The sequence below is a fragment of the Neoarius graeffei genome, chromosome 5 (genome assembly GCF_027579695.1).
Source record: "Neoarius graeffei isolate fNeoGra1 chromosome 5, fNeoGra1.pri, whole genome shotgun sequence".
NCBI classification, from domain to species: Eukaryota; Metazoa; Chordata; class Actinopteri; order Siluriformes; family Ariidae; genus Neoarius; species Neoarius graeffei.
In genome coordinates this window covers 66,953,493-66,976,283 of record NC_083573.1, presented here as the reverse complement: position 1 = coordinate 66,976,283, position 22,791 = coordinate 66,953,493, and the positions used below count along the sequence as shown (strand labels likewise).

The window sequence follows — 22,791 nt, the reverse complement described above, 5'->3', positions numbered from 1 at the left end:
TTTGGTTTTTTGTCAGTTAAGAATCATTGAATTTACTATAGGGGCTCAGAGTTGCATGTTGACCATTAAATTGGCTTGAATTTGTTAATCATGACAAGTTTTTTTTCTTGTGTGTTTGCTTGCCATTTTAGTACAATTAAGTCAGAAAACCCCAGAACCCAGGAGCTTCGGGGGCTTCGAACCCCCAGACCCCCGGCTAAAATTTTCAGATAATTTCATCAGCCCCAAATCACATCCCTGTAAGAGTAGTCCCTGGTCCTGTGTGTGTTGCTGTGTCTTCTGGGTAATAGTCTTTTAATCAAAGATCAAAGGTAATTCTGACTCCAATAAGCATTACGACGCCACTGTTTGTCTTTGACTGAATGTTCCAGGCCTTCTGGCAGTTTTCAAGAGAGAAAAGCTCACTGTTCCCAAATGTATCAAGAAGCTATGAGCAAAAGAGAGCACTGATCTTGACTTAGCTCCTTTCTGTCCCCGTTACAGGGCTGAGCAATTATTAGGAGTTGTGTTTGCAGAATTGCAAAAGGCAGCAATTAATTTGTTCCATTCACTGGCATGTGTGTTGTGTTAGACATAATTTGTAGTTAAATACAACACTTTCACAGCAGATGACTAGTGCACTGCAGGCTCTGTGGCAGCCATGCCTGAACTCCTCTGTTTCTGATGAATGCACTACGAACTTTGACAGATCACTGAAGCCTGACCAGGCATAGTTGTAATCATGCAGCTACTTGCAATTACAATGAATTACAATTTAAAATTATCTCACACAATCTACGTCAAAACTGTGTAGCCCCATGTACAGTATATAACTGTATTATTTAGAAGACCTTACTTTTTAACCTAATTTTTAAGTTAAAAAAACAAAACCCTAGATGGGGCAGCACAGTGGCACAGCGCGTAGTGTTGCTACCGCACAGCTCCAAGGTTCTGAACTCTGGTTAATATCTGTGTAGAAGTTCTTTGCATGTTCTCCCTTTGTCCATGTGGGTTTCTTCTAGGTTCTCTGGTTTTCTCCCACCTCCTAAAAACATGCCAGTGGGCATGAAATAGAAATTGAGCTTACTGTAAGTATGAACAATTGGGTGAATGTGTGTGTGTGTGTGTGCATATTACCCTGAAATGGACTAGCATCCTGTCTAGGGTGTATTCCTGCCTCACATCCAGCGTTCAATGGCTAGGCTCCAGATCCAACGTGACCCTGACCATGATAATGTGATTACTGAAGATGAATGAATTAACGAAAAATCTAGATGAATTGTCCTCCATATTTGCAAACACTGACTGCATGGATAAAACCAATGTTTCAAAAAGGAGCTGATGCTAAGTACTCTTAAAAAAAAAACTGCTGTCCTAAGTGTTTCTTTGTTTCTGGGAATCAAGGACTAAAAGCAGGTAGAACCTAACGTCTGTGAGGATGTTGGATATCCAGTCAGGATTGGTTACGGAATTGACTTGAGCCAGTCATTTGAATTGGATTACTGTACATAACTAATTTGCATAAAATTGAGAAACTCTCGGATTGGCATCTTCATGTTGCTGTGTCGCATGTTACTGTTGTAAAGGAATTGTTGACAGTTATTTTAACAGTTGTTAGTGTGAATGCAGGGTAACTGTGGTGTAAAGTCAGCCATTTCTGATGATTGCCAAAGATTGTGCAATTTGGAACAGTCAGGCTTCAGATGCGTGCAAGAAACTGGATTCACTGAATTTCACTGAATTTACTGTTCTCTGAAAATATCTGCATACTCCCCCATCACACAACTCCAAGAGGAATTTTCTGAGGTTGTATATGTGTATGTGCCTGGGTATTTATTTCACTATTCCTAATTTGTGTTTGGTATGTGTGTGCGCGCGTGTGCGCATGTGTGCATGTTTTAGCACACTTGCCAATCACCCAGCAGCAGAAGTCTCTGCGACAGGTGCAGCTCTGACTCCCGCAGCGTAATTCACTTCTGGGCTTGTGGTATTAGAAGACACACACACACACACACCTAGACAGACTTTCACTCCTTCCTTACTGGCACTGACCTTGGATTTGTTATTATAAATGCCTTTAACTGCAGTGACCTGCATTCTCTTAATTTTCCTTTCGGTCATCTAAACCCTCAGCACTGAATGAATTCATGGGCACACACACACACACACACACACACACACACACACAGAGGAATTTTTTTCAACTATTATTTACACTATTTACACTAAAGAACTGTGACACTATTATAAGTCGGTATTTATTAAGTTTTACCCAGCTTCCCCGAACCCCCCCCAATACAACGAAAAGCAGTTCAGGTTGCTTGCAGTTTCCCTAAAGGTTCCAAGCCTGATTACATTCACAAAGCTACACTGCTACAAAAACACATAACAACAAACTCTGTCCTCTAGATAAGGACAATTTATGCAGATTTAGTGTCACAACCTTTTACTGAAAAAAAGAAAAAATCTACAAAAATATTTCTTTCGCAGAAATGTCTACTGGCTGAACGAACTGCCCTTATACTTCCTTTATAATTTATATGTTTCAAGGAAATGGGTTCTTCATTCAGCATTCCTTTAGGAGTGCAGAGTATTTCAAATAAATGCATAATAGCACAAAATTTCAGCATTTCAAAAATAATAAAGAGACCGAACATGATTTTAGCCCTTCATTATATTGCAGTACACTACATACTTACAGCAAACAGCAGAGCATGACACACAATTTGTGTATCCTAACAGACTTGAACACCTGAGAGGAGCTGCTGAGGGTAGATAAGATGAGTGCACTAAAACATGCACTTAACAAAGGGCCCCATTACGAAAAGAAAAAAAAAAGTGGCACACTGGGTATCTAAATGAATGGTACTTAATGGTAATAGTGGGTTGGATGTTGGTGGTAATAAATAATTCTCAGTGTGAGTGGGATCAATGTAACACCGGAGGGCACCTCCCGCTCCACTGGTGATGAGGCATGTGACCTGAGAGCCAGTGAAACGTCCACATGAAAGGCTACCTATAAAACCGATGCAACTAGAGCTTCAAATTGCAAGGCCGCTTTATCCGCGGGCTTAGGAGACTGGCGTTGGAATGGATTCTTCTTTTAAAGAGCAATTCTTCACTCCCAATTGCCTCTTCTATAAGACTGTGACATGTGGAGAATGAACCAGCGTATTTTCCACACACTCCCGTATCGGTCTGACGGAATGGTTTTGTGCAACGGGAACAAAAGGCATTATAGCGTACTCGCATATGCTGAAATCAGCTGCGCTAATTAACAGGCGCGGTACGCGTTTCACAGCAAACACGGACACATACATATTCATGCACGCTTGCTTGGATTAACACACAAACACACAGAGAAAGACATAGATGTGCACACACGCCACACAGACTCGCTCTCTCGGCAATTTCTGTGCCTTTGGGAAGAACTCATAATGAAAGCCAAAGATACAGTCTACCTGTCAAATTATCTTTCTGTTGCTCAGGCGGGCGAAAAAGAATTGGTGGACACACTGGTGCAGAAACACACACACACACACACACACACACACACACACACACACACACACACACACACACACAATGAGCAGTATAATCCTTCCATACCAAGTTAATTGGTATGACTGATGAGGACAAATTGAAACAGGATAAGGAATAAGGAAGCAGCAGCAAAACCATACAATGAAGTAATGACTGCAGTACAGAAAAGAAGAAAAAACAACCAAAGGACATTTCCATTTTAAATGTGTGCTTTGCTTTATGAAAAGAAACCTTTTTTTAAATACATTGTGTACCGGAACATTCCCATCCACAGAGTAATACTGAATAATATTCTGCATTGTGCACGGTTAAAAGCGATGCTATCAAGGGCATCAAGCAAGACCTGACTATAAGACCTTGGTGCTGAGTAAGCATAACCTTCATCGTCTCTGACATCCTTCTCTCACAGCTCTGACGGGGGCGTATTCGCTCTCGTCTGAGCTCTCACTGTTTATACAGCAGGAGCTTTGCTGTGGATGACTGATGTTTCAAGCATCTGAGCAGTAGTCTGAGGGTATATACTGACCTATACGCAATGACACACACACACATACAAAGGGCACAAGTGCAGAGGATATCAAAGTGTGGAGACCAGGTGCTGCCAACTAAAATGGCTTTCTTTTTTAGTAAAGACAAAAGAAAGTCAAAACAGACATGAGCCTTTTTTTTTTGCTACTTCAAATGTCCCCTATTTATTCTCTCTCTCTCTCTTGCTCACACTCTCACTCACACTGTGCACCCTACATAAAGAACTGAATGGTACATAGATTCTACAAAAGATAGGAAACACACTGGTTGAACAATCTGAGAACAAACCCCACTAGTGAGAAAAATTCCTATCTTACTCAATTTCCATTGACAAAATGCCCAAGCTGGAGCCAGCAGTCTGGTGCTGCTTCAGGAAACCAGCAAACCTTTTTAACAATTGCCCCATATATCCACCATTCCTATTACAGTCCTATCTTTCTATTTTACTTTTACTATTACTTATAGTGCAACACAACAGTGATGTTATTTGTTAGCAACTTTTATTTCTGACTTTAAAAAAAAGCATTTAAACACAGCACAAAAATATAGTCAGAGATGGTTATATAGATGATCACAAAATAAGAGATATTTGTTTTTATTAGTTTTATCTGTGTATTTTAAGTGTGGCTCCTTCAAGGAAGTATAGCATTAGCCCTAGTATTAGCATTAGACATGTACCTTCTGTTTTATAAAGTGCTATTGCCATAATTAAACCCTTAATTCACAATTGTAGTATTCAATTACACCAATTTTCATACTCATTATTCACACTTGCATGAATGTCTTATTTTAATGGCAGTCATGAAGAAAACATCATTTGCTCAGGTGTTGTCATGGTAACAAAGTGACACCACACACTAACGAACAAAACGGCTGTAAATTTTGCTGTAATTGAGTAAATTTCTGTCAAAAGCAATTACAGTAAACAGCTGTAAAACATATGTACAGTAAAGTACTGTAATACCTGACATAGTACAAAACAATGCATAACTAGAAGGGCACTCAGTAGAGTGCATACTTCTGCCAAGTCACATATTATCAACATCAATATAAAATCATTTCAACCTCGGGCAATACTAAAACTGTCCACCAAATTTCATCAAAATCCAGTCACTCCTTTTTGAGTTACGTTGGGAACAAACAAACAAAAAAATCCTGGATCCACATACATATCCAGATTCGCGCCAAAATCTAATAAATTTTTCCTTGGCCCATGGCCCACCTTTCCTCAAAATTTCATCAAAACCTGTTCACTACTTTTTGAATTACTTGGGAACAGACAAACAAAGACAAACAGAGGTGAAAAACAGACCCCCTCCAGCAAAGTTTTTGCCTGAGGCAATATACAACTGAGATGAAAGTTAAAGGTCTTACTCAAGGAGCCAACCATGGCAGTTTGGCAGTTCTGGGATTTGAACAGACAATCTTCTGATCTATAATTCGAAGCCTTAATCACTTCAATAAAATCTTTAAGGATGAGTAAATTCATTGCTTGATCAATGCAAGTTAGTGGAGCTAGTTATTGTGGGTCAGTGTTCAGGGCTTTGTGTGACAGTCTTGAAGGTAATAGACCTCTTGCAGTCACGTGACCGGAATGTAAACAGCCGCCATCTTGGTAAAAAACACAGCTGAATATTGCTGCACTCGTGTACAAAATGGATCAATTTCAACCGACAGACTACACGGTTCATTTTTCTAATGAACAGATAACTAGATATATGTCTAAAATAAACAACCTACGGATTAGTGACCCTTATCGATTACCGGACGTAGTTTTCACGACCGTGTCAGTGGATATTGAACTGCCAGCGGAATACCTAGATGTGTATAATTACCTCATTAACTTTCCCTCGCTGTTCAATGGTGAAGCACTGCGTGCTTATAAATCCCTGGACAGTTATCTTTACAGAAATTCAGGATTTGTCAGCCCCCCTCAGATGTGGCATCTTGTAAACAAGAAAATAACAATCCTCATTGGACGGGTAAGTCACTTAAGTATTGAGACCCCGGTGGTCTCGCTATCTCGTCCGGAATGTTGTGCATGCGATGGAAATCGCTACAAACTGTCATTTTCTGCTGGAAACCAATGTCCAGTAAGTCCATATGGTTGTAGTGGATATTGAAGTCCGGTACAGACGAACAACACGCAAAAATACACACAAAAAACATAAAAAATGTGCACAGGTAGGGAGAGCTTGTAGCCGCAGCATCCCCATCATGCGCCGCCATATCCACTATTATGGTTGAATATTTTATATTATCAGTTAGATCAAGTATCAGTAGTCTATCACTATTACTGTATATATGGTATACCTGATAGCAGCAATCCATTTTGCACGCCTGTCAGGGTCCCGTGGCAGCCTACTGTCAAGTGTATGTGAACATCATGGGTTTCCCACACTTGAAAGGGAAGGACTCGGACACAGGATTCCACTTGTCTTATGTTTTATTGATTTTCAGTGGAGTTGACGTTGTAGTAGAATTGTATATAGTAGGGTTTTCCAGAAGAAAAGGTAGAAGCAGAAGTAGAAGTAGCAGTAGAAGGCGGAAATATGGCGTTTGACTGACAAGGTGGCGTCTGTTTACAATCTGGATCGGATGTGACATCACATGCAAGTGCTCCATACTGTAGGTTCAAATCCCAGCACCACCAGATTGCCATGGATGGGTCCTTGAGTAAAACTCTTAACATTCAATTTAGATGTATCCTGCATCAATAGTAAGTCGCTGTTTTTAGCAGAGAAATGAGCATGTGCACTGGATTATGTCTCATTTTATACAATGTAAAATATAACATTACTTTACTGTAAAATTGACAGCCACATTTTTTTACAGTGCAGCAATCCCTTGACAGTTCTCCAGACAAGCTACATGTCAGTGCTGTAACTGAACAGATTTTGTGAACTGAGAATCAAATTATAGAACGGTTCCAGATTAGGCAGCGACATCAACACCGGCATGTTGTTAGTAGGAAACGGTTAATGTGGAAACTTGTCTGTACTCACAATCACAATCTCACACACACAGATACATACAGTATACATACCGTACACAGACAGTGTGCAATCAATTCTAAGGTGCCTCCCAGGGGAAGCAGACTGTCTTTCTGTCTCTCTCTGGAACATGAAGTTAAAGTTTGTTAAGTTTTTATTGCACAGTTTATGACACTGCAATACTGTAATGTTAAGACCTCCATGACCAAAGGAATCCCTTCTCTTCCATAACTTGGCCCAGTAAAGCAGCCTGGTCCCGAACTCCAGGAAACGACAATGTTATCTGTTAGTTCAGTACAAAGGGATGTGTGCTAACTCACTTTGTGAGAACACTAAAACACCACAGTACTGACAGAAAGAGAAATGACTACAAAGAGAGGCAGTGAGATCTTACCAGCTGGTAGTTCATGTTCCTACCACTCGCTTACTGCATTTAAAATGAAATACAAGAAGAAACTTTGCCTGGGGTAGAAAAAAAATCATCCCTGTGGTCATAAATATGTATAAAATAATAAGAAAAACCTTGTAAAACTGAAGGATGCAGTTTCTGATGCTCTGATCTTCCTTACCTCACCCTGCTCTCCATCTTCTCCATGTTACTGTATACTACAACAACAGCGTCACACTCCACACAGTCTCATAGATTTTCATTAATTGCCTTTATAGACCATGTAATCAGCCTGAATAATGCTGAATGTTGGAAATCTACGCTGGTTTGTATAGTTACGTTGGAACAGCACAGAATATTACATTTATGTATCACCACATTACTGAATTGACAGCAAATTAATTCTACATCACTATAGACAGCAGGGTAATAGTATAATTTTTTACAGTTAAATAAGGATAAATATATATAATAGCATCTGTGTCAACAGCTCGGCCTCAATTTTATGTCCAGATGGCACAAACACCTGGACATGATGCAGACCAACATGATCAGACCAATAAAATCCCTGTTATGCTTTGAAAAAAAACAAAACAAAAAAATCATGCTTTAATAAATTCAGTTACATTTTACCAGCTATTAAGCAAACTCAAAGGCAGGAATCAAGGCTATCAAACTCCTTTCAGGTTTTCCAGTGAGCCCAGTGAGCACTGCATATCAGATTCACTTCACTCAGAATTCAGACATCAGACATCTGAAATTCAAGACGGTTATTATCAGGGCAATCTGCCTTCCTTAATGATCTACCTCTTTGGTCACAGTGCAGGTGGGAGATGACGTGAGACTAATTTTATAATCAAGGTCTTTGGAACAAGATCAGTGACCCAACAGCAATATCATACACCAGAGCTGGAATATATATATATATATATATATATATATATATATATATATATATATATATATATATATATATATATATATGAGGGTGTTTCAAAAAATTCGATATCATTTCACAATCTAATAACTTTGCCGATTCTTGTTCAATTGACCTCAAATTTGAACAACATGTGGAAACACGTCAAAATTTTATGTTTAATGTTTTTTGCTTTTATCTTTTCAGGTATAGAAATGCTATTCACTGGAAAAGAAAAGGCGTTTTGTGTGTTAGAGTACGCTTGAATACAGTCGAACAAGACTGTGCAGCGTGCATTTATGAGAGAATTCTCTAAAAATGCACCAACTGCAATGCAGATTTGGACACGGCACAAAAAGTTCAAAGAGGAAGGCTGTCTGTCTGTGCAGGGCAAAAAGATCTGGGCCCTGTACTACGAACGGAGGTCAACCTACCCAGAAGTAACCCAGGGTTCCCCCGCTAAACCGGGGTTGACAAAACCTGGTTATCTTGTTTGGGGTTAAACGGTACTACGACGCCAGTTATGAAGTTGATTTGTTGAACCTGTGTTAACCTAATCAGGGTTAATGCGCGTTCACGTTAAAGGGGAGGTTATCAGCGCAAATCACCACTGTTCACAATGGCACGGTCGCCGTACTTCACGGAGGAAGAATGCGCTGTCATAATGCAAAGCTACGAGGAGTTCAAAACAACATTAAGAGCAAAATCTAACACAGCGGCTGCCAATAAGGAGCGGCAAGCATGTTGGCAACGAATTGCCGATCGGGTAAATGCGCAAGTACATTCACCCTTCTACATGTTCCAGAACAGAAGTATAGGATGAGAGAAAGCTTCATGATCAATCACAAGTCACAGAAAATGGTCCTTTGACGTGGCCGCAGTCATATATAGCTTGTTTAATGTCTGAAAAATCCTGAATAAAATTTGGTATGGTAAATTCATGGAGTAGCCTACTTAAGCTGATATGTGCACAGAGTCACATGAATTAGGATGACTGACTGTTCAGTCCCTTTGACTAAGTTGGTGTATGTCCTGTGAACATTTCAGAGGCAACAGCAGTGCCAAACGCACCTGGCAACAGGTGAAAATGAAATATAAAAACATCATTCATAATGGTAAGTCTGTGTGTGTGTCGTTCTTTTTCTGTACTGTTTCAGATGAAAAAGCTTTTGCCCAAGGACAAGAAGTAGGCTAAACAGCATTTGCCTTTTATTTATTCAAGTGTTTGCCTAATAGTTCAAATTGTTTTGTATATAGTTTATAATGTAGTTGTGTGATATTAATGATAATATTGTGGGAAAACTACTTTGCACGGACGTTCATTTAATTTATTCTATCGTCATTTTGTTTGTTCTATTTTTGTGTATTTTATTTATTTATCTGTTTGTCTAGTTGTATCTATTTTTCTAATATATTTTTTGCATTAATTGTTTTTTTTCCTATTAAAATAATCTTGTGTTCTTGTTATAACTTTATCTATTTATCTGACAGTTTAGTTGTATCTATTTTTGTTACAATTTCAATATTTTTAATATAAGTTTTTTTTCTATTAAAATGTTCGTGTTATATTTATTGTAGTTGTATCCATTTTATATCTCAGACTTAAATATTTTTGTAAAACAAGTGTTTTTCTATAAAATATTCTTGCGTTCTTGATAACTATGTTCTTGAGTGGGTTCTTTTTTTTTTACAGAAAAGCCGTTCTGCATGGACATTCATTGAAGCCCTCATTGTTTTTTAATGGTTATTTATGAGCGTTTAGGGGTTACAATAATGTAAGTCTAGGTTGCATTATATAAAAGGTATGTCCAGAAATATTGATGTCACTGTCTAAGCAGAGGGATGTGGCTTCTTTAGACGCTGTCTTCTTAAAACTGAATAAATATTTAAAAAGAGCCAAATGAGCCAGTCTTTTGAACGGCTCTTTTCAAAGAACGGATCACAAAGATGCGGATCCCATCAAAGAGCCATAAATCCCATCTCTAATCTGCGCTCCGATATCGCACGGGTCATCCAGGTACGCTGGCATTGTTTCTAGAGGAAATGTCGGTGGAGAGGTGGTGTTTAAAAAAGGTGTGGTTAATCGGAAACCTCGGGTTAACCAAGAACATAACCTGAGACGAGCAGGTTTGAGATGCAGCGTAAGTTGCCATGGCAGCATACCTCGGTTTGAACATAGCCAACTTTCGTAGTATGGGTTAATCGGGAAGTTACGCTGCACGTGATCAAGTTACTCTCGAAGTTACCCTGGTAAGCCAGAAAACCCGCTTCGTAGTACAGGGCCCTGGACGACCACCAGCATCGGAAGAGACGGTCGAGCGGGTTCGCGAATATTGAAAATTTGTGAAATTGTTCATGGAATCCGCATACCTTTGAATTTCTCATTCAAATTTTGAGGAATAAATCTTATATTGCTCAACATTAAGCCTGTTCAGTTTCATGTGCCTAGACTATGTAGTTTCTGGGATATTTACATCTCAAATAATATCACATTTTTCGAACAACGTGTATATGTGTGTGTGTGTATGTGTATATATATATATATACACACACACACACACACACACACACACTACCGTTCAAAAGTTTGGGGTCACTTTGAAATGTCCTTATTTTTGAAAGAAAAGCACTGTTCTTTTCAATGAAGATCACTTTAAACTAATCAGAAATCCACTCTATACATTGCTAATGTGGTAAATGACTATTCTAGCTGCAAATGTCTGGTTTTTGGTGCAATATCTCCATAGGTGTATAGAGGCCCATTTCCAGCAACTCTCACTCCAGTGTTCTAATGGTACAATGTGTTTGCTCATTGCCTCAGAAGGCTAATGGATGATTAGAAAACCCTTGTACAATCATGTTAGCACAGCTGAAAACAGTTGAGCTCTTTAGAGAAGCTATAAAACTGACCTTCCTTTGAGCAGATTGAGTTTCTGGAGCATCACATTATTTTGTGGGGTCGATTAAATGCTCAAAATGGCCAGAACAATGTCTTGACTATTTTCTATTCATTTTACAACTTATGGTGGTAAATAAAAGTGTGACTTTTCATGGAAAACACAAAATTGTCTGGGTGACCCCAAACTTTTGAACGGTAGTGTATATATACACAAACAGCTTTGAAATTGACCAGTTCTAACATATATTCAAACATTTTGTTGTTGTTGTTGTTTGCATTTACCTCAAAAAGGGTATGATTAGAATTTTAAATTCCATTTTTGGCAATGGTCAGGACAGGTGGAGGGAAACCAGCAGAAGACAGTAAATGTCATTGGTGTTTTGGAACAATCTCTGCAGAGATGTTTGTTCACTGTCCAGAAACTATTACATTTGTGTCTTAAATTCATTGAATTCCAAAGGATTCATTTTCATGATCTATTTCACCATAACAGCTGCTCTGACAATAGTCTTTCTTTCTTCTTCTTTCGGCTGCTCCCATTAGGGGTCGCCACAGCGGATCATCATGAGCTGCATATTTGATTTGGCATAGGTTTTTACACCGGATGCTCTCCCTGATGCAACCCTCCCCAATCTATCCAGGCTTGGGATCAGCACTAAGTATGCACTGGCTTGTGTAACCCCAGTGGCTGGGCATTTTTACCTCATCTGCATATCTTTGAGCTGCTCTGTCAATAGCGCTGGGAGTAAATCAAAACAGCAGTTAATATTAATTCACTCATTCTAATATGTTGTTTCTAGATAAATAATGTATACACGGACTTGTATGATGGATGCTCCACATAAACAGATTTTTAAAAAATCTAATCATTCATATGATGTAGTTTTCTGCGATTTGTTGTTGTTGTTGTAATGAGTCTCTAGTATCAGCTCTTTGTAACAATCAGAAGTAGTGCGGTAATGCTATGTTTTTCCACCATAAAAGACTCTTCAGGATGGAGACTTTGTGCTTTCTGGTTTCTGGATGACATGAAACGATGCATTTATTTTGCCTCATTAATTCCTGGATTTCATTAGTTATTATTTTCCTATAACAGCATGCGCTGCTGTGATGTATTCATTACTTACTAGCCTTAGTAACACAAGGCACACAATGTCAAAAAAGTTGTGGGGGTAGAGGATGGGGTTTGTTGTTAACTCCAATGTACTCTGCATTATTTCTGCAATGATATGCTTATTTGGAATAAGAAATGCTCAATTAGTCTTCTGGTGCTCGGAGAGAACAGTTGCATTCAGCAGTGTGTAAATGTGCAGATGTGCTATGACCTATAGCTTGCATTGATTTTTTTTTAAACCTCTTCAAGAGAAATTGAAAGATTTTTTTTTAAATATAACTTTAATTAAGGTGGCATGAAATTGCATCATTGCTGAGACCTCATTTGTCCTTTGGGCTGTTTATTGAATTTTGTTGCCACACGATACATTTTTCTCTGCTATTTGTGTGTCCTATACTATAGTATGGTTAGATACTCCTTCACTTAGTCTTCAGGGGATTTGGGTCAGCAAAAACAGGCTGTTTTCTTCCCTCCGTAGCTCACAACAATACACCAGTGCAGTAGTCAGCACTCCCTCACCCCTTCCCATAGTTGTAAAAAATAAATAAAAATTTAAAAAAGACAACGTACAGTAATTTACTGTAAATGCCCAGCATGACCACCTTTATTTAATGTGTATTCTGTTCAATGAGGCATGCAGCTGTCTAAGACGCAACAAGGCTTCTTGTTACCTCTGGGAAGCAGGCAAAGCAATCAAAAGAGAGCACCTTGTAACTCAGTGTAATAAGCTGAAGGAGGAATAGTACTGTGATTACCAATCAGAAAGAAAAAAAAAAGCAATAGAGACAAGAGAGAGAAAGAGGGTAGGGTTTTCTCATTCGCTCAGCCTTAGGCATCAACAGTACGGTCACAGACAGAAAGTGTAAGTTATATAATCCCACAGCATCCTCAGATAGGATAATTAGTTAGATTCTGCAATAATTAATTTTATCTGATGAATTCTGGGATGTCTATAATATGTTCTGTTGACTTAACATTTCCTACATACTAGTTCCACTGGCAAATTGCTGGAAAACAAACTGCTTCTCTTGAATGTTCATGATGCTTCAGCCTACTTAATATGTTCATAGTATTCCATTAAAATTCCTCACTATATTTATACTTTGTGACAATACAGGACACAGTTATAGAAGTGAGTAATTTATAAACACGTGATCTGTTATCACCCAAATGAGGATGGGTTCCCTTTTGAGTCTGGTTCCTCTAAGGTTTCTTCCTCATGTCATCTCGGGGTGTTTTTCCTTGATACTGTCACCCCTGATTTGCTTATTAGGGATCTAAATGTCCATCCAGATTTCTGTAAAGCTGCTTAGTGGCAGTGTCGATTGTTAACCCTGCTAGAGAAATCAGATCGAATTGAATTGAATTCAACCACAAAATAGAATTTTGTAACACTGCTTTGTGACAATGTCTGTTATTAAAAGTGCTATACAAATAAACTGACTTGACTGTATTTGCTTGCTGATACATGAGTATGAGTTATGGTAAATGATTGCATTTTTATGAAATCTGTATTAATAATTCATAATAACCCTTGCTTATAATTCTTTGTCCTTGGAAAGAAGTGCCATGTAAGTGTTTTCATACACTCTAATATCTCCAAATTAATCTTCAAATATACTGTACTTACAATCTTTGCGACATGCTGTAACACTAGTGTCGCGTTTCTCCATAATGCTGAGTGTCATACTGCATTACGTCTATGAGTGGTGATGATATTGTACAGCATTTTATTTAGAATGATAAGAAATGATAGATTTTAATTGCCATCAGAGAGCACTTCAGGTGACTGAATTGACTTATTCATAAGCTGTAAAATGTACAAGGTTTTTGTTGTTGCTCCTGTTTTTTTTGTCTTTTAATTAAAGTGGAACCTCTCAGTCCAAACCAATAAGACAATAAGTAAACACAGACACATTAGGGCAGATTTAAAACCATGAAGTTGGGATGGGGCAACAAAAGACTGGAAAAGTTGTGCAATGTTAAAAAAATATATATATATATATATATATATATATATATATATATATATATATATATATATATACATGTTCATTGGCAACAGGTCAGTAACATGATTGGGTATAAAAAGAGCATCCCAGAGAGGCAGAGTCTCTCACAAGTAAAGATGGGGAGGGGTTCACTGCTCTGTGAAAGACTGAGTGGGTAAACAGTGTAACAATTTAAGAATAGCATTCCTCAACATAAAATTGCAAAAAATTTGGGGATCACATTACCTATGGTACATAAAACCACAAAAGATTCAGAAAATCTGGAGAAATCTCTGCACGCAAGGGACAAGACCAAAAACCAACATGCTGCCATCCAGACAACATCTTTTGCAGGGAAGGCCTTGCTTATTTCAGTAAGACAATGCCAAACCACATTCTGCATGATTTACAACTGCAGGGCTCCATTGTAAAAGAGTCCAGGTGCTAAACTGGCCTACCTGCAGTCCAGACATGTCTTCCATTGAAAACATTTGGTGTTTTATGAAGCACAAAATATCACAGGGGATACCCTGAACTGTCGAGCAACTGAAATTGTTTATCAGGCAAGAATGGGACAACATTTCTCTTTCAGAACTATAACAACAACAGTTGATATGCTGTCTTTGTACTATTTTAAATGAAATATAGGGTTTCCATGATTTACAAATTATCACATTCTGTTTTTATTTGTGTGTGCGCGCGCGCATTTCAGTGTAGACAGACAGACAGACAGACAGACAGACAGACAGATAGATAGATAGATAGATAGATAGATAGATAGATAGATAGATAGATAGATAGATAGAGTTGAGTAGAGTAAAATGAAATATAAACAGTAATGACTGTTCATAAATGATTTGTATAGAATAATTTGTGAGGATGCGATATATGGAAAGTGGAACAGAAGAGATCGAGTGAACAGTTGTGCTCTAACTGAATGCATGAAGCATTGAAACGAGAGATCTCTCTTCATGAAGAGCTTCAACAGGACTTAGCAACAGACTGTTTCATTGTGCTTGCATTTTATTTAATGAGCCTTAAAGGAGAACTGAAGTCATTTTTAAACTTGCTTTATTTCTTAATTAATGTGTTATTTAATTACGTTTTCAGTTTTAGTAACCTTATATCGTGACTCGTATTGGCAACTAATTGCAATTAAATATTATACTTATCAGCCGATTCGGTTTTTAGCCATGTTGAATTTAGTTTGTTTGGTCCACGGCAGGCGTCACTTATCCGAGTGATCTTCACGAGACTTGTGCGAGACTTCGAAACGTGAAGTGTCAGCCAGGTGTCAGTGCCGCCATTTTGAAAACTGTTTTCCAAATGAAATATTGCACAAAAACAAGTTTAAATGACAATTACTGCCTACTTTTTTCAAACTTTCCTGATTGCCATCAAAACAAACAAAACTTCCGGCTTGATTACATCAGCATTCGAAAGAGGGCGCACGTGCGTCTTTTGACAACGTTGGCAGATGTTGGTCGCTTTGATTTCCGCTGTATGTTTTACTTCTGTCCTACGATGTCTTGCACAGGTCTCAACGAATCTCATTTATGGCCATTGCTTTGACATATGGACTGATATATTACAGAGCATATTTCAAACACTCATAACTTGCTGTAGCAGTGACAGAATAGCTGTCAAAAATGCATTCCTATATTTAATACAATGAGATAAATAGAATTTTGATAATAAAAAATTTGCCTTCAGTTCCCCTTTAAGCCAGACCATTTAGCTGATTTAATTGCTGTCCTATCATTGATCTAAAGATATATGCCACAACTGTAATTGTGTAATATCTTCAGAATCTTAGTGTAAACTCACAGTGACTTACAAAACCTCTATCCTCCAAGTTTTTTAAACTACTACTACTACTACTAATAATAATAATAATAATAATTATTATTATTATTATACTGACAGATGCTTTGAAAAACTCTCTCTCTCTCTCTCTCTCTCTCTCTGTCCATCTGTCTTTTTTTTTTGCTTGATTTGTAAAATAAGGCACATATTAATCCCGAGGGATATTTTCCCTGGCCCTTAAAATTAAGAGCTAAATTAGGAATCAGCTAGACAAATAGGAACTGCATTCCATGTGTCAGTGGGAAAAAAAAGAAAGTCATCCAGAAATTATTTTTGTCAGTCATAAATCACAGGCACATAATGCACTATTGTACAGTATTCCTGCTGCTCTTCTCCACTGTGTATTACATTCAGAATTGCACGGCTTACATGCTATAATGCAGAAGTTTTACTTCACAAATCTATGCTCATTTACGCTCCAAGTACAGACCAAAGTTTGATTTAACAATTCCTTCATCTCCACTGATTTTTGTACATTTTTATTGAGTGTTGTCAGTCCTGGAAATGAGTTTGAAGATAATGGTGAGATCAGGTTCCCTTGAGTTTATAAAAGCTTTATATATATATATATATATATATATATATATATATATATATATAAATTAAGAGACCACTGCAAAAAGTATCACTTTCTCTGGTTTTACTATTTATAGACGTGTTTGAGGAACATAGGCATTTTTGTTTTATTGCATAAACTACTGACAACATTTCCCCCAAATTCCACATAAAAAAACAATATTCTCACTTCGAGGATTTAATTACAACTGGTCACAATAACAAAAAACGATGAAGTGTTTTCAGACCTTGAATAATGCATAGAAATCAAGATCATATTCAATTTTCCATCCATCCATTATCTGTAGCCGCTTTATCCTGTTCTACAGGGTCGCAGGCAAGCTGGAGTCTATCCCAGCTGACTACAGGCGAAAGGCGGGGTACACCCTGGACAAGTCGCCAGGTCATCACAGGGCTGACACATAGACACAGACAACCATTCACACTCACATTCACACCTACGGTCAATTTAGAGCCACCAGTTAACCTAACCTGCATGTCTTTGGACTGTGGGGGAAACCGGAGCACCTGGAGGAAACCCACACAGACACGGGGAGAACATGCAAACTCCACACAGAAAGGCCCACGTCAGCCACTGGGCTTGAACCCAGAACCTTCTTGCTGTGAGCCGACAGTGCTAACCACTACACCACCGTGCCACTCCATATTCAATTTTAAACAACGCAATACTAATGTTTGAACTTAGCATGAGTTCAGAAATCAATATTTGGTGGAATGACTCTGACATTTAATCACAGCTTTCATGTGTTTTGGCATGCTCTCCATCAGTCTTTCATGTTGCTCTTGGGTGACTTTATTGCCACTCCTGGCACAAAAATTCAATCAGCTCAGCTTTGTTTGTTGGCTTGTGACCATCCAGTTTCCTCTTGATCACATTCCAGAGATTTTCAATGGAGTTCAGGTCTGAAGGTTGATCTTGTGGTCCTCCATCCACACACTGACTGACCTGGCTGTGTGGCATGGAGCATTGTCCTGCTGGAAAACCTAATCCTCAGAGTTATGGAACATTGTGAGAACAGAAAGAAGCAACTTGATTCATGTGTGCTTCACAAACAAATACCTGCCCCATTCCAGCCTTGCTGATGCACCTCCAGGCCATCACCATTCCTCCACCAAATTTCACAATGGGTGCGAGACATTGTGGCTTGTAGGCCTCTCCATGTCTTCGTCTAACCATTAGATGACCAGATGATGGGAAAAGCTGAAAACTGGACTCATCAGACAAGACGACCTTAATCCAGTCCTCTACGGTCCAGTCCTTATGGTCTTTCGCAAACCTCAGCCTGGCTTATCTTTGCTTCTCATCAATGAAGGTTTTTTCTAGCTTTGCATGACTTCAACCCTGCCCGAAGGAGCCTGTTTCGACACGTCCTTGCTCTGCACTTAACCTCAGCTGCCATTTGCCATTCTTTTTGGAGGTCACTTGATATCATCCTACGGTTGTTGAATGACATTCGAAGGAGTTGACAATTATCCCTGTCAGTGAAGAGTCGTTTTCACCCTCTGCCAGTCTGTAACTTTGTTGTCCCCAATGTCTGCTGCTTGTCCTTGTTCTTATGAACTGCTGTCTTTGAAATTTTGAGGATGGAAGCAACCTGACGCTCACTGTATCCATTTGCCAGTAAAGCCAGAACTGAACCCTTCTTTTTCTCACTCAAAACTTTTCTTTTTAACTCTTTTGGCATGACAAATTGATATTTTTATACTCCAATTCAATTTAAGGTGCTATTCGCACTGTTTTTGCCATCCAAACTGGTCCTATTGCAAGAGGATAGTGATGACCACAGCAGTGTTTTTTTTATACTTTTCCTTGTGAAATAAGATTTGGTTCAGGTGATCACCTAATCATGAAGTAAAATGAGGTGTGCTTGCATTGGAATTCCACCTCAGACACTGGAATGAAATGGCTGCCGTACATAGAGATGCTGATTTAAGAAAAAATGGAAGTGGTCTCTTAATTTTTTTTCCCAGAGCTGTATATATACATATATTTTTCTTTTTTTCCCCTTAATTAGTTGTAAGATGCATTCAGTACATTTCATATGACGGGATCTAAATTACAATAAATTAAAAATTAATCAGTATGTATAAACCAACTTGAGTTCAAGCATAGCCATAATCAGTGATATTTTGATAAAGCTTCATTGTGAATAGCAACATGATTATTAGCAGCACGAGCAGGTTGTGTGTGCAGCTTCATGGGTTTCTTACCTTGGCCATCTGGGCCTGCACTCCGTTTGCCTTCAGCGAAGCCACGGCTTTCTGAGCTGCAGCAGGACTGTCAAAATCCACAAAGCCATAACCTACACACACACACACACACACACACGCACACAGAGCAAAGAAAAGAAAACCAAGTCTTATAGCAAATCTTACAAAAAAAAAGATTTAGTAGAGATGATTAACAGCAACATGGTATCTTGATTAACAATAGAATTCACTGAGAGGATGTAAAATGCAACAGCGCATGCTGTTTTATCAAAATAGTCAATGATAAGATTGTGTGATGCTGTTGCCACCCCAAAGTTGATTCTTGTCCTTAAACAGTATGTCCCAAAGTGTTTTATTTCTCTTATACCACAGTAATGAATGACACATCATACTTTCTGAACCATTTAAATTATAGTATCTATAAACAGTTGTCCCCTCACCAGCCTCTTTTTTCTCTCAAAGCAAACAAACAAACAAACAAACAAACAAACAAACAAACAAACAAACAAACAAACAAACCTAGCATCCCAGGGAAAGCACAAACTTCTCTGGAATGAAGACTTTCCTTTGGCAGAAAACTCTCTCTCTCTCTCTCTCTCTCTCTCTCTCTCTCTCTCTCTCTCTCTTGCATGCTCATTCGCTTGCTCCTTAAAGGTTTGTGAAACCTCTGAAATATCTCCATAATTGTATTTGTAAGTGAATTTGTGTGTGTCTGCAATATTTGACCATTTTTGATGTAGACAGAGCAGTAAACCAACTGTTAACATTTGCATACTTCTTTTGTGTGCATTTGAATGTGTGCATTGGGAATATTTGTGGGGTCAGAGACAGGGCGCTTTCTTTTTAAAATTGTAAGCGGCTGTATTGAAGATATCTTGAAAATTAATCTCTCTCCATCTCTTTTTCCATGTGTCTTTGACTTTTATATTCAAATCTTTTCTGAAAACAAGCACCAAACATTCAGTGTAGGAGTGTGTCTGCTGCTGTCTTGCTCTCTGTTTCGCTGTCTGTCTTCGACAAACTCAGCACGCTGAGCATAGAACATATGGTTTAGATGTTCATGAGTACGATGTGTATACATAAAGAGACAGAGAGGAAGAAAGGGAGCAATATGCAGATGGTTAATGTCTCAGTTTGGAGAAATATTCAAGAGACTTGCAGATGCTATATAAGACTTTAATAGTGGGGGGGGGGGGGGGGGAGTAGCATGTCCAGAATGGCGCAAGCCGGAAGGACAGCTTCTGGTTAGTGAGAGCAGAGCACATTTTTTGAGGTTGTTGACCTCCCAGTCGTAACAGCGGTCACCAGGATGTTGGCAGGGACAGAAGGTCCAAGTTTAAGACTGCAGAGATGTGAATTCTACACACAATGATACACCCAGTTTAAACCACAGAGAAATGAGCCAAAGAGAAACCAAAGCCTCAGTGTAAAGAAAACAGACATGTGTGTGTATAAAATTACACACCTGATTATATATATATATATATATATATATATATATATATATATATACACTTTTGGATTGATAGATATCCTAATTAAATTTTTACTTTAAGAATACAATAACTGGAATGGCTTCCAATATTTTGTCTTTTATCTCTAAACTCCCTTTTCTTCAAGTTGTGTGTGTGTGTGTGTGTGTGTGTGTGTGTGTGTGTGTGTGTGTGTGTGTGTGTGTGTGTGTGTGTGTGTGTGTGTGTGTAAGAGAGAGAGAAAGAGAGAGAGTCATATGCATAACATTGTTTGCTAACGAAGTAATCAGAAATAAAATGTATATTTACCATTGGCTCGAATTTGACTTGCTTTCTAGCCAGTTGCATATATTAGCTATTGAAATAAATGCCAGTCTAACCTGGAATTAGAGAAGGCTATCTTAATTAAATATCACCAGCTCATGCAAAGATGATGTATTATTTGATACAAGTCTTTGCATACTCCAACATACTGAAACATTTTACTGAGGTAGGGCCAGGAACGTTCATCCTCAGGTTCAACACTGCAGTCTAGTGGCTTAACCAACTTCAGATACACAATACAAAGCTATAGAATTAAGTACATTGTGGAGCATGAGAGGGTCACCACAGATGGTGAATTGATATGATTCTTGATAGTTTTTTCTACAAAGTTGATCTTGATTGTATTCTTTCAACTGAAATGAAAATAAAAATATGCAGGCATCAATTCTATTGATGTACAGTATACAATCATTGGCTAAATGAAAGAAGACAGGTTTGAAATTTGTTACACGTACTTCTAAGTCAAATGTAAGTAATAAATTATGTTTTAGCTATTTGTTAATACAGTATGCAATTAAGAGTGCAAGTATTCAATTTCAATAACACTCAAGCAAAGTATAAATACCCTAAAATAATACCGTACTTGTGTGTCGTAACGAAGTACAATTACTCAAGTATTTTCCACTGCCTGTGATGTCTAACAAGGTTTGAGACACTTCCCTACTCGGTGCAGAACCTTTAAGCTCTTTTATATTCTTATAGATTTGCGCTTGTGAACTTGTGAAATAAGATCACAGGTTTTCATTAGGGTTCAAATGTAAAGACTGATTGATTCTCTGCTCAGCAATTTCTGTGTTGATTTGGTTGTCTGGTTCAGCTCATGTTGAAAAGCCATCGATGGCCAAGTCTGAACCTCCTGGCAGAGGCAAGTAGGCTTTGCCTCATATCCCCTGGTACTGAGTGGATTTCTGATGCCATCAATCTGCACAAGAATTGCTGGGCCACTGGCTGCAAATCAGCCCCAATGCATCACTTCTTCACCTCCATGCTTAACAGTGGTGTATCAGGTGTGCATGACTACAAAATTACATTTTGATCTCATCTAAGCACAATGGATGAATCCAGCTGTAATTCTAATAATGATTTGAAAAATTCAGGGTCCGCAATTCGTGCAATTCGGCACCTTTCTGTTTTAGCCAGCATTAACTTTTTTCAGCAGTTTGAGCTACAGTAGCTCTTCTTTGGGATTGGACCATACAGTGGTGCTTGAAAGTTTGTGAACCCCTTAGAATTTTCTATATTTCTGCATAAATATGACCTAAAACATCATCAGAGTGTCACACAAGTCCTAAAAGTAGATAAAGAGAACCCAGTTAAACAAATGAGAAAAAAAATTATATTTGGTCATTTATTTATTGAGGAAAATTATCCAATATTACATATCTGTGAGTGGCAAAAGTATGTGAACCTCTAGGATTAGCAGTTAATTTGAAGGTGAAATTAGAGTCAGGTGTTTTCAATCAATGGAATGACAATCAGGTGTGAGTGGGCACCCTGTTTTATTTAAAGAACAGGGATCTATCAAAGTCTGATCTTCACAACACGTTTATATGGAGGAATGGGCTAAAATTCCTCCAAGCCGGTGTGCAGGACTGATCAACAGTTACCGGAAATGTTTAGTTGCAGTTATTGCTGCACAAGGGGGTCACACCAGATACTGAAAGCAAAGGTTTACATACTTTTGTCACTCACAGATATGTAATATTGGATCATGTTCCTCAATAAATGAATGACCAAGTATAATATTTTTGTCTCATTTTTTAACTGGGTTCTCTTTATCTACTTTTAGGACTTGCATGAAAATCTGATGATGTTTTAGGTCATATTTATGCAGAAATATAGAAAATTCTAAAGGGTTCACAAACATTCAAGCACCACTGTATGGGCTAGCCTTCGCACCCCATTCGAATCAATGAGCCTTCGACACCCATGACCTTGTCACTGGTTCATCGGTTGTCCTTCCTTGGGCCGCTTTTGGTAGGTACTAACCA

At 38.3% G+C, this 22,791-nt stretch overlaps 1 protein-coding gene across 2 annotated transcripts in view; it reads right to left on the bottom strand.

The window, feature by feature from the left end:
- rbms3 (RNA binding motif, single stranded interacting protein) overlaps positions 1–22,791 on the bottom strand; it is a 247,883-nt gene that overhangs the window by 154,803 nt on the left and 70,289 nt on the right. For both annotated transcript variants that reach the window (XM_060922273.1, XM_060922272.1), the window contains exon 4: positions 19,005–19,096. In XM_060922273.1, coding sequence (XP_060778256.1) covers positions 19,005–19,096 — 92 coding nt within the window. The remainder of the gene's footprint in view (positions 1–19,004; positions 19,097–22,791) is intronic.